This window comes from Ornithorhynchus anatinus, chromosome 18 (assembly GCF_004115215.2).
Source record: "Ornithorhynchus anatinus isolate Pmale09 chromosome 18, mOrnAna1.pri.v4, whole genome shotgun sequence".
Classification (NCBI taxonomy): domain Eukaryota; kingdom Metazoa; phylum Chordata; class Mammalia; order Monotremata; family Ornithorhynchidae; genus Ornithorhynchus; species Ornithorhynchus anatinus.
The window spans coordinates 19,177,683-19,190,757 of record NC_041745.1 but is presented as its reverse complement, the minus strand read 5'-3'; the positions used below and the strand labels follow the sequence as shown (position 1 = coordinate 19,190,757).

The window sequence follows — 13,075 nt, the reverse complement described above, 5'->3', positions numbered from 1 at the left end:
CGAATTAGGGGCACAGTTTGAAAATACATTCTCATGGGAAACTAGAGTTACCCAAACTTGGGATGCAAATTATGCATGAAGCTGCACCACGGGGTACTGCAGGTGCACCGTGTAACTCCTGGAAATCATTTCCAATGGACTTCCAATCCCTTTTCAGGACAAAAATGCTTGCTCACAGCTATCCTTCTCCAATAGGGTTAGCCCTTTTCCTATTCTGGGAAAAATACCCAGATCCTTAAAGCTGTCTTACAGGGACAAAAATCGAAAGGTTCATATCTTCTGTTCTGGAGATCTTACCTGTCTAGATGTATTGATTACATTAATAAGAAGACTGTATTCAGAGTAATGATTTCGTATATCATTTAATAGCTTGTCTACTAACTCCAAAAGACACCAGACAGATCCGTTTATATGGTACCTAGTCACCTTCTATAAATTTTCGAAACTTCTCCCTTACCCATCATTGAATATCAGAAATCCAAGGTCAAATCAGATGGTAGATTTATTGATTGGCTACGATGAATAATCAGGAGAACACATCTGAGTTAAAGAGCAATCGAAACATTCCTTATGGCTTCACGTTGCATTGGGAGACCGATATCAACCATGTGCATGAGGCTGGGTTGGCATACAATGGCTACCCAGAAGCAGGGGCAGTGTTGGTTCACACTTGTCCAGTGTTTCCTGTCACAATGTTTTTAAAGAAGTTTCCTCTTCTCAAACTCCTGCAGGAAAAAAAAAGAGAAATGGGTGGGGAGGGAGAAGAGAAACAGACAACCAAATTATAAACCTCTCATTTGCACAATCCCATGAACCACCACAAAAGGCAAATGCAAAGAAGTACTGGTAACAGGACATCTGGGAAAAAAATCAGCTTTCAAAAGAATCCCTGTCAGCTTAAATTTCACTGAACTAGGTACCGGGCTTCAGCCTTATTCCTCCTAAATACCAAAAATGAGGCACACAGTTTTTCTCCTGCAGAATTATTATTTTGGGTTGGAGAATCTTATTGCTGGCCATTTGGACATAGGATGCAATAAGGGTGCCATTACTGGGTCCTTTCTGCCAACGAAAGATTGCCAAACTTGGGCTGCGTTTTCCAAGGGCAAGGATGAGGAGGGAGAAATTCAGACTGTTCAGATCTGAGAACAGCATAAATACTTAGAATACGATTGAATGAATGAAAGGAAACAACTTCTCAGATGGCATTTCTCAAGCTGGCCGGCAAAGGCGAGAATTTTAAAATGAAGACTTCTGCTGCCACACGATGGAGTAAACTGGTAACACGTGCACACAAATATCAATCAGTCTGTTTCTGCTCATTTTCTATAAAAACGTAAAATCCTTGTATTCTATTTACCACCACCTTCCTACACCCAACAACTCCAACAACCGACACCCCATCCACTGTCAGCCAATCATTCAGGAGAGTGCAAGGAGGGGAAAAAATATATCAGTCAAGTCACCTGTTTGCCCTTGAGATGAGGCACAAAGAAAATAATAGAAGGAAAATTTTCTTCCTTTTCCTACTGCTGACTGTGGTGGCCACCACCAACTTCAATTAAATGCTCAGGCCACTCACTGATAACAATGGGAAAGTCAGCCAGACTTTTATTATCTAAGAGCCAAGGTTCCCTTCTATCCTAGGAATAATACTCCTTTTCCCAATGTCACATAGGAGGCCAGGAATTTTAAGGCTTTTAACAATAAATGATGTTTCTGTTTTTCATAAAAGAAATGGCAAATCATTTCCAAAGAAAAGGATGATAGTAATACATCACAGAAGGGACCAATACAGTATTATTTCAAGGCCCACTTCTAGGACCAAAAAAAGCAGATGAGTAAGGGAAGTGATAGATGAATTGGCCAGACCCATGATATAAGCAGTAATTAAAGTCAAAAAACAATCCAAGGCAAATTAGAATTGAATACTGATATCCATGCTTCAAAAGACATTGGACAAGACATATCAGGTGTTCTGGTCAGGTCCAGCCCAGAAGCAACATTAAATAACCCAGCTGCCTGAAAAGCAACACCTTAACACCTCCTACGCCTGGGTAAGGAAGGAATATGGGGAGGGTTCCTCAGCAAGGGTTACACCTGGCTCAAAATCCCAAATAATGTGGAAAACACTCTGTGCCACACTCTGCGTCAACCGACATGGGCCACCTCCTCACTCCTTTGGAAAGAGCCTTTGAAAGAAGGAAACACTTTGCTTCAAAAAGTTATTTCCAGTCACGCCCAGATGGAATGCGAATGAGCTTCTGATGAGGTCAAGAAATTTACCTGAATGAAATAAAGCAGATGGAGATCCATCACTTTCAAGGGCCTAATTATGTGGTCACACACCGACAAACTAAATAACTCCCAGCATCTGATGAGGGTCTCGTAACTCACCTTGTACATGGTGCTTCCCAGCTGAGCCGGAGACATGCTGACGACGACGCCAGCGCTCTGGAGGGCAGCAATTTTTTCTTTAGCTCCACCTTTCCCACCAGCAATGATAGCCCCAGCGTGACCCATCCTCCTTCCCGGAGGAGCAGTCAAACCCGCAATGAAGGACACTACTGGCTTGGCATTTGGCCCCTGTGGAGGAAGTAGAACAACATTTTTAAACACTGAATGGCCCGCATCTGGGAAACAACCTAATGAAAAGAAATCAATCAAATATCAGTCACTAACTGAGGAACCACTGCCAGCAAATGGCCCTTGATAGTTCAGCCTGGCAGGAGCCTAATCACCTCCCAACAGTAATGGAAACACTACACCACGACTGGGGTCTCTTAGGACACTGCTGAGTTATTCCAAATTAACCCAAGGCAGCTTGGAAGAAGTCTTCAATCCATCAATTGCATGTATTGATTGCTTACTGTGTGCACAGCACTATATTATGTACTTGGAAGAGTACAAAGTAACAGATTTCAATCTAACCAAACTTCAGTGACACAAAGTTGTTTGATACATATCCACCTGCCCCTTCATAATCAATCAATGGCCCTATTTATTGAGCACTTATTGTGTGCCAAACTCTATGCTAACCTATACAATAAAGTGGTAGGCAAGATTCCCTGTCCTCAAGGAGTTTACAACTAATGGGAGAGATAAACATTAAAATAAAAGAGAAAGACGAGGTGGCAGACTATAGGATAAGTACATAAATGCTGCGGGGCTGAAGGATCAAAATGCTTAAGGAGTACAGATCTAAATGCAGAGGCAAAAGGTGGGAGGAGCAGATAAGACGGGGAAAAGAGGGGTCAGTCAGGGGTCAATCTTGAAAGCCCTACTAAAATAACCTCCTCTGGGAGGCTTTCTTTCCCCTATTTACCCCCCAACTCTACCATGAACTTATCTGTGTACGAGACTAAGTACTTTGACTCACCCCAGCCCCACAGCACTTTTATACATCTCCTTATACTCTGCCATTTTGCGTGGCTATAATGTGTTTTAGTCTTCCCTTGTATTCTGTGAGCTCCTTGTGGGAAGGAATCACATCTTCTAACTCTGTTGTAGTGTACTTTCCCAAGTGTTTCGTACAGTGCTCTGCACCCAGTGAGCGCTCCATAAATATCACTGACTGACTGGAAGGCCTCTTGGTGGAACAATGATTTCAGTAGGGCTTTGAGGATACGGAGAATGGAGATCTGTGTCAGAGAGGAAGTCGGAGGGAGTTCCGGGAAGGAAGGAGGGACATGAGCAAAGGAGTGGGGGGGTCTGGAGTTTGGGAGATTGATTCAGGCCCTGCAATAACCTGACCGGTCAGACTTTCGGGGTTTATCTTGATTAACAGGCAGGGTCCTGGGGTTTATCATGCCATTTCATATGATCCTGCATAAATTCTTAAAATAGCCAGCCCCCAGGTAACACTGAAGAAAGTTTCACTGGCTAGAAGCAGTACATTTCTTAATGGAAAGTGCTTCACATAGGCAGTTTTAATGTAGCAAAGTAACCCAATGCCAAACAGCAGACCACGGGAACATCACATTCCCTCGGGTTTCACCTCACCACCAAACTCTTATTCACCTACAAATTACAACTCTAAAGTTTTGCAGTTTATGAATAAAACACAGGGCCCAATTTTTAAGATGCATTCGTGTGGTGGACAGAATGGAGTGTTTAAAATCTCTCGTACACCCAGATTTGCCTTTTTTCACCAGCAGTGATGGTCTTCAAATGATTTCCTTGCCAATGGACCGAAATGGGGAGTGGGGTCAGTCAAATCTAAGAGAGGGAATACACTCTATCTTGCATTTTCTTTGCAGAACTGGCCTGAATCAATCAATGGTATTTATTGAGCACTTACTTTGTGCAGAGCAAGGTACTAAGTGCTTGGGAGAGTACAACAGAGTACGTAGCTACAATGCCTGCTCTCGAGGATCTTACACTTGCCAAGGAATTTAGGAAGCAAGTGAATACCTAAATGTCTTGGGGGTACAGACTCAAGTCCATGGATAATGCAGAAGGGAAGGAAAACTGGGTGAGGAGATGAGAGATTAGTCAGGGAAGGTTTTTTGGAGCAGATGTGATTTGAGTAAGACTCGGGAATACAGTGAGAGTGCTGGACTCGCTAGATTTGAGGTGGAAGGGAATTCTGAGCACAGGAGGGAAGGAGGGCACGAGCAAGGGATCGACAGTGAGAGAGACAAGATGGAGGCTGATGTTAGAGTGAAGTATTTATACTGGGTACTAATGGGAGAGAGCTGACTGCTTAAAGCCAACAGAGAGGAGCTTCTGCTTAACATGAAGATGGATGGGAGGCACACTGGAGGTTTTTGAGGAGTTGGGAGGCTTGCATGGATTGATTTTTTTAGAAAAATGACACGGACAGAGTGAGGGGTGGACTGCAGAAGGAGAGGCTGGAGACAGGAAGGTCAGTGATGGGACTGAGTAAAGTAACTGAGGTGGGATGTGACACGCTTGGACCAGTGTGACAGCAGTTTGGATGGAGAGGAAGGGGTGAATTCTGGAGAGGAAGATAGAACTGGCAGAATGAGGTGACTGACTAGATAAGTGGGTTGAAGGAAAGAGATATCATCAAGGACAATGCCAAGACTGTGCACTTGTACAACAGAGAGGATGATGATGCTGGTGAGAGTGATGGAAAAGTCAGGAGGAGAAGGATTGTGGGGGGAAGATGAGTTCAGTTTTGGGCATTTTTCCCAAACTACCCAAATAACTTAGAATATATTTTGGGGACATTAATTTGTAAGCTTGAGCCTAGCATGAGAATTGTCAGCATTAAGTAAAATGTACTATACTAAGTAGGTACTAGAGCTGTTGGGGAAAAAAAAAAATCAAACTTTCTATTAATCTTTCCTACTCAAGAGACTCAGTGATCATCTATTGTGAAGACCCAGTTTAAGTGAACTTCAGCCCTTGCTCTTAATTTTCCCTTTCTGTAGGCTTGGTCACATCTCCCCGCTGATGGAACTCCTTTCCTATTCAAATCCACTAATTTGTAAATTTTCCCATCTTCAAAACCCTCTTGTAACCCCACCTCTCCCAGCAGGCTTTCCTTGAATAACATTTTCTCAGCTTCGCCACTTGCTTGTTATGTGACCTTGAGTAAATCAATGAACTTCTCTGTGCCTCAGTTTCCTCTTCTGTAAAATGAGATTCAAGACCAGTTCTTTTTCCCCTCAGTCTATGAGCCCCATGTGGGACAGGGACTGTGTCCATCCTCATTATCTTGCATCTATCCCTGAGCTTAATATAGTGCTTGGCACATAGTAAGCACTTAAATATCACTATTATTATTTCCATTATCCTCCCCACTTATGAACCCACAGACCCCTATGGCATTTATGCACATATTGATTTGTGAACTTTACCACTTATTTTCTTTTCATTCTCTTGCTATAAGGAGTTGCACTGTTCTTTTACTTTTCAATTATAAATAACTTTGTGTCCATCCATCTTCCTGTTATATATCTTGAGAGCAGGGATTGTGTATTTTTCTTCCAATATACTCTTCCAAACAGTACAGTGCTCTGCACGTAGTAGGGGCTCGATAAACATTATTGACTGATTAATCTATTTTAGTGACACTAATGGGAATTAGAGTTGTAAAAAGGGGGAATGCTTTACAACCCACCTAAGATGTTCTTTTAGGAAGAAATAAGAATTCTCATTTTTTTTCCCCTATGTTACACTTACTGAATTGTGTTGCTTCAAATATGCTGCCGCATCCTCTTCAGCATTACCACCAATTTCACCAATTAGTATGATTCCTTCTGTGCTTGGATCTTTCAGAAAAACTTCAAGGCAGTCAATAAAATTTGTTCCATTAAAGGGATCACCTCCAATTCCTGAAAGGGAAAAGATTACTCACCTTTTCTGAAAATAGGATGTTGGATTTGAGTTTGGAAAAATCAAAACAGGAAGAGTTGACTTTTTAAGCATTCTCTTTAGAGTTGTTGGATATTTTCAGTAGGATCTACGATTATTTAAAAACTTTAAATTTTTTTGCTTTGTAAAGTCATCCTGAAAAAGTTCTAAAAATCAAAAACCTTAACTGTAGTGGGATTTGATGAGAAATGGCACACAAACTTTAGGGGGAAAGGAGGGGGCGAAAACCTACTTGGTAAAGAGAAAGTTGTCGCATTTTAATTAAACAATATTTTGGGGCTACTTAGAATAGCAATGCATAATTTGAAATTAAAAACTTGATTAAAATCTTCCACCCAATTTCACTTTCTAAAGTGAATTGAAAAGGACATTAAAAAAAATCACCAATGCGTACACAACAATAATAATGATATCAATAATAACTGTGATACTTTGTTAAGTTTTTGTGCAGCATTGTGCTAAGGGCTAGATTAAATACAATCAGCTCAGATACAGCCCCACATGGGGGACATCAGTCTAAAGGGAGGCGAAGAATGGATATTTCCTCCATATTTTACAACTGAGGGAATTGAGACACAGAGAAGTGAAGTGACTTATCCAAGATCGCACAGGAAGCAACTGGAAGAGCCAGGAGCAGAACCCAGGTCCTCTGACTCCAGGCCCATGCTCTTTCTGCTAAATCACACTTCAACTTTATAAGCATGTCTTTTTTGTAAAGCCTGGAAAATAGATGCCTCTAATGTCTATATATTAATTTTGCATCTCAGGAGCCAGTTGGACCATCTAAAACTTTGAAACAATTTTGCATCTTTACATAAACCAAAGGTTCCTCTATGTACATATAAATGGACTTCAAGGCTCCTTGACTTTTTAAGTTTTTTTTTAACGGTATTTGTTAAGTACTTACTATGTGCCAGGCACTTCACTAAGCACTGGAACAGATACAAGCTCATCAGGATGGACTCGGTCTAGGTCCCCATATGGAACTCAGAGTTATAATCCCCATTTTACAGTTGAGGTATCTGAGGCACAGAGCAGTGCCTTGACCAAGGTCACACAGCAGACAAGTGGTCCTTCAGACTTCCAGGCCCATGCTCTAGCCAGTGGACCACACTGCTTTCTCACTCCACTCCAGTGACTTCATCTTGAATAAAAATAATTCAAAGAAAGTACCCACCAACACAAAATGACTGTCCCAATCCAACTTGTGTTGTCTGATGAACCGCCTCGTATGTCAGGGTGCCAGATCGTGACACAATACCTTCGAGGAAAAGAAGTCAGACACATTTGGTCTACAGCAGAGTACTAGGAAACATATAAATTCTGAAATAATTTTACATTATTATAAAACTCGATTTACCAAACCAACACTGGGTCTTTGTCTGAAGGCCTTTGTAAATGGGTCAAACACTAGCCTGCCTGAGTTGGGAAGTTAAAAGCCTGTTGGGAAGCCTTTGCAGGACAAAGGAATATCCTGTGGACTAACAGTCTTGAAAACACTCCCCAGCGGCCTCAGTTTTACCATCCCCATAATCCTAGTCACCTCAACTCCCTTTATCAGTGAACAAAGATGCAACTATGTCCACTGGAAGATCACCTAATGGTCTTAAAGATGCTGCTCCCAAAGTGCCATAGGGCCAGGGATCAGCTTTAGATTCTGGAAGTTTTGGATTCAATGGATTAAAAAGCTCCAAGTTGGTTAAAACCACACTATCAACCCTGGAGTACGGAGCTGAATGCTGCAATAGCATCGGTGACATAGTTAAAATATATGGGCTCATCTAACTCCTGTCTTGTTACATCCCCTTGGGACTTATGAAGAGACTCTCTCCCAGGAAATAGCTTCTCTGCCGGGCAATTAAAATGCATGTCACACTGGGGGCTATAACTCTTAATTTCTCAGCATCGGCACATCTGAACTCGTAACCACAGTGCTGTGTTAGCATCACTATATCTGTTTGCAGCTAAGTTTAGGGTTTAGCTATAAATTAGCACTCCCTTTCATATCTGCATTTTGGATCAAGCCATTTTTACACCAGAGAAAGTCAAATTTGTGCGCCCCATTAGTCACAGTGATGACAAACCACCTTTTAGTCTGGAATTTAATCAAATAAAACTTTTACCAAAAGTATGATAGGCCTTTAAACTAGTTCCACCTTTAAAACATACATCCTCCCTAGGCCAGCATTTCTCTCGATGTGAACGCCGGGTCTGACTGACACTGCCAGCCAGCTTTCCATCACCACTCTTAAAGGAGCAAGCAATGAGAATATTATTTTTTTATGGTATTTGTTAAGTGCTACTATGTTGCCAGGCACTGTACTAAGAGGTGGGGGTAGATACAAGCTAATCAAATTGGACAGAGTTCGTGTCCCACAGTCTTAATCCCCATTTTACCGATGAGGTAACTGGCACAAAGAAGTTAAGTGACTTGTCCACTGTCAAACAGCACAGCAGTGGTGAAGCCGAGACTAGAACCCAGGTTCTGACTCCCAGACCTGTGCTCTATCCACTGTACCATACTGCTTCTCCTTAGAACACAGCACTCCACTACCAAGTCAAATTTGACGGAACAGAAAGGGGCTTCTTCCCCTCTGCCTTCAAACATGCTCATGTCTCCTGCATCCTAAAAAAACCCTCTCTTGACCCCACTTCCCCTTCCAGTTATCGCCCTATCTCCCTCCTACCCTTCCTTTCCAAACTCCTAGAACAAGTTGTCTACCCTTGCTGCCTTGAATTCCTCAACTCTCTCTCCTGGACCCCCTCCAGTCTGATTTCCATCCCCTCCACTCTACTGAGACTGCTCTCTCAAACGTCACCCATGAACTCAACTGTATATATTTTCATTACCCTATTTATTTTGTTAATGAATTGTACATCGCCTTGATTCTATTTAGTTGCCATTGTTTTTACGAGATGTTCTTCCCCTCGACTCTATTTATTGCCATTGTTCTTGTCTGTCCATCTCCCCCGATTAGACTGTAAGCCCGTCAAACGGCAGGGACTGTCTCTATCTGTTGCCGACTTGTTCATCCCAGCGCTTAGTACAGTGCTCTGCACATACTAAGCGCTCAATAAATACTATTGAATGAATGAATGAATGAACTCCTTCTTGCCAAATCCAATGGATCCTACTCTATCCTAATCCTCCTCGACCTCTCAGCTGCCTTGGACACTGTCGACCAACCCCTTCTCTTCCACACCTCATCTCACCTTGGCTTCACGGACTCCGTCTTCTCCTGGTTCTCCTCTTATCTTTCTGGCCGTTCATTCTCTGTCTCCTTCGAGGGCTCCTCCTCCCCCTCTCATCCACTAATGGTAGGGGTTCCTAATGGGTCAGTTCTTGGCTCTTTTCTGTTCTCCATCTACGCTCACTCCCTTGGTGAATTCATTCGCTCTCACGGCTTCAACTATCATCTCTATGCAGATGACACCCAAATCTACATCTCCTCCCCTTTCTCTCCCCCCTCTTCAGGCTCATATCTCCTCCTGACTCCGGACGTCTCCACCTGGATGTCTGCCTGCCACCTAAAACTCAACGTGTCCAAAACTGAGCTCATCTTCCCTCCCGAGTCCTGTCCTCTTCCTGACTTCCCTGTCACTGTGGATGGTACGACCATCTTTCCCATCTCTCAAGCCCACAACCTTGGTGTCATCCTTGACTCATTCACCCCACACATCCAATCCGTCACCAAAACCTGCCGGTCTCACCTATACAATATCGCCAAGATCCGCCCTTTCTTCTCCATCCAAACGGCTATCGTGCTGGTACAAGCTCTCATAATATCCCAGCTGGATTACTGTGTCAGCCTACTCTCTGATCTCCCTTCCTCCTGTCTCTCCCCACTCCAGTCTATTCTTCATTCCGCTATCCAGATCATCTTCCTACAGAAACGCTCTGGGCATGTCACTCCCCTCCTTAAAAACCTCCAGTGGTTGCCTATCAACCTCCGCACGGAATAAAAACTTCTCACTCTGGGCTTCAAGGCTCTCCATCACCTTGCCCCCTCCTACCTCTCCTCTCTTTTCTCTTTCTACTGCCCAACCAGCACGCTCCACTCCTCTGCCACTCACCTCCTCACCGTCCCCTAATAACGCCTAACCCACCGTCGACCTCTGGCCCACGTCCTACTGCTGTCCTGGAATGCCCTCCCTCCTCATCTCTATCAAACTAACTCTCTTCCCCTCTTCAAAGTCCTACTGAGAGCTCACCTCCTCCAGACTGAGCTTCACCTTTTCCCTCTGCTCCCTCTGCTCCCTCTGTGCTCCTCCTCCACCTTCTGCTCCCTCCCCCTTCCCCCCCTTCACTTCCCCTCAGCTAAGCCCCTTTTCCCTCTGCTCCTCTCCCTCTCCCTTCCCCTACCCTCAGCACTGCGCTCATTTGTATATTATTTATTACCCTATTTTATTTTGTTAATGACATGTACATCCCCTTGATTCTATTTATCGTGATTATATTGTCTTGTTTTTGTCCGTCTGTCTCCCCCGCTTAGACTGTAAGCCCGTCATTGGGCAGGGATTATCTCTGTTGCCAAATTGTACATTCCAAGCACTTAGTACAGTGCTCTGCACATAGTAAGCGCTCAATAAATACTACTGAATGAATGAATAAAAGGGAAGAAAAAGACAGAAGAGGGAAGGGAGAGTCAAAAAAAAAAAAAGCAAGAGACGCGATCCCCTATTTTCTGGCATAATTCAGTGAAACTACAGAAAACTCTTCTCTTGTCTCATTCTTTCATGCCTGTCTCTTTCCCCTCTATGTTGAAACACACTCTGTTCTTTCCCCATCATGAAAAGGTATCTCTCCCGCATAGCCACAGCCCCATATCATTCTTCTCTAAACTCCTTGAATAAACTGACACTTCTCACTTCTCCATCACCTCACGGTCATTTCGTTAATCCAGGCCCTTTTAATTAAAAGCTCATCTAACCAATTACTTCTTTATAACTGGAGTGGTAACTCCTCCACCCTCTTTCTCCTCAAAGGTTTCCCACAGGCCAGGTTCTATGCTTTCCTTCACCATTCTCTAAGCCCCCTCTTAGTCAGAGGTCTAAGTAAAAATGCTCTGTTTCTGGAAAGAGATGCCCGACAGTGGGGTTCGGGGGAGGAGGAGGGAGAGGCAGGCAAGAACTGCTCTGGTTCACAGTGCAAGAGGAAGATGGGAACCTCTGAGGTCCCCAGATGGATCACACCCAACCAGCCCAAATAGCTGGGGCAGTGGAAGGGCAGGGCCAGCTCCCCTCCCAGACCCACCCTAGAGGTGGGCCCATGCCCTGCCCAGAGCCCTGCCCAGAGCCCCGCCAGGCTTCTGGTGGGAGCAGACAACACTGCTCTTGGCTTCATACTGGAAGAGCTGCAGTGTGGTGCTCCGGTCAGGCACAGGGCAGCCTGGGCAGTTCCAGCTGGCTCCACCTTCGGTTGGGTTCTCCTCTTAAGCCTTCCTTCCAGGACCCCACCTTCCATTATTGGTAGAAATTCCTCAAGCATTTACTTCTAGGCCTTTTCTGTCACAGATTTCACTTCCTCTCACAGCTTTAACTTCCACTTCTTCAGAGAGGACACACAGCCTTCGATTTCCACTACGGAACACTTCTAATTTGCCAGCATCCCTGTCAAGTTGATGTTGCAAACACCGAAGTTAATGTCTCCTGTCTTTCTCCCTAAACTCTCCCTCATACCCAACTTCCCGGTTGCTCTGAACGATGTCATCTTTCCCAACCACCAAGGCTACAATTTCAGTCATCGTACACTTCTGCTTTTCCTAGGCCTTCCCAAAAATCAGACATCTCCTAGCTCTTTCCCAACGGTGCAGGCAATTCCAAGCCCAAGTCCCGGTGATACCTCAGATGAAGACCCAGAACCCGCTCCTCTCAATGTCTCTGATTCTAGCACTGCTCCCTGAATGTTCAGATACCACTTCTCTTGTCCATCTTGTCAGCATCAATCCGCATCTTAGAATTTTTCAGGAACCTCTCTTCACTCTTCTAACAAAACAAACGCTTATTCCCCCCAGATCCTTTAGCGATAGCCTCTGATGATCTCAACTCGCTTAACAGCCTCTTCGGTGCCCTTGGCCTTCCCATTTCCAACTCCCCATCCGAGCCCACCTCGCACCCTTTTCCTCAATCTGCTCTTACGACATGGAAGTCAGACTTGATTATTCCATCCAATCCTGGCACGGCATGTCACCTCAGTGCCTGCAGTTTCCAAGTATCCTGCAAAAATCTACCTTTATATTTTTAGATATCTTCATATAGAATCATCTAGTCTCCGTTGTTACTGTGAAGGACTGATTGCTCATTTCCGTTTGCCCCTGTCGATGTGATCCAATTCAGATCGAACACTCTTGGAAACAGGGATCCCAACTATCCGATTCACTATATACAGTGTCCAGCATATCACTCAGCGCATACAGAATTAATCAGCTATTTGTTGCTGATAAAGGGTTACAGAAAATGAATATGTGACTGGAACTTTTATTCAGCTTTAAAAAAAGATTTTCTGTTGACTCTGCAGATTAGATTATTTAAACAATAAAGGCAAATTACAGATTAAAAACATCAGAAAAAGGTTATTTTTGTACTGTAGTTTACTTCTTTCTCTCAAGCCTAAATTGTAAAACAGATGATCATAAAAAAATCTGTAATAGCAACCAAGACTTAGCACAAAAGTTAAATGTCACTCAATTTGGAATGTGTTCCCCTTCCTTCAAAAATATTCAATTAGCAG

At 43.6% G+C, this 13,075-nt stretch overlaps 1 protein-coding gene across 1 annotated transcript in view; it reads right to left on the bottom strand.

Annotated features, from left to right (window-relative positions):
* Window positions 1-346: 346 nt before the first annotated feature.
* The window catches only part of SUCLG1 (succinate-CoA ligase GDP/ADP-forming subunit alpha), a 32,693-nt gene continuing 19,964 nt past the window's right edge, over window positions 347-13,075 (bottom strand). The window contains exons 6-9 of the mRNA XM_029046480.2: window positions 7,523-7,606; window positions 6,154-6,305; window positions 2,398-2,586; window positions 347-725 (exon numbers count right to left, since the gene is read on the bottom strand). Of these exons, the coding sequence (XP_028902313.1) occupies window positions 699-725; window positions 2,398-2,586; window positions 6,154-6,305; window positions 7,523-7,606 (452 nt within the window). The 3' untranslated portion in view covers window positions 347-698. The remainder of the gene's footprint in view (window positions 726-2,397; window positions 2,587-6,153; window positions 6,306-7,522; window positions 7,607-13,075) is intronic.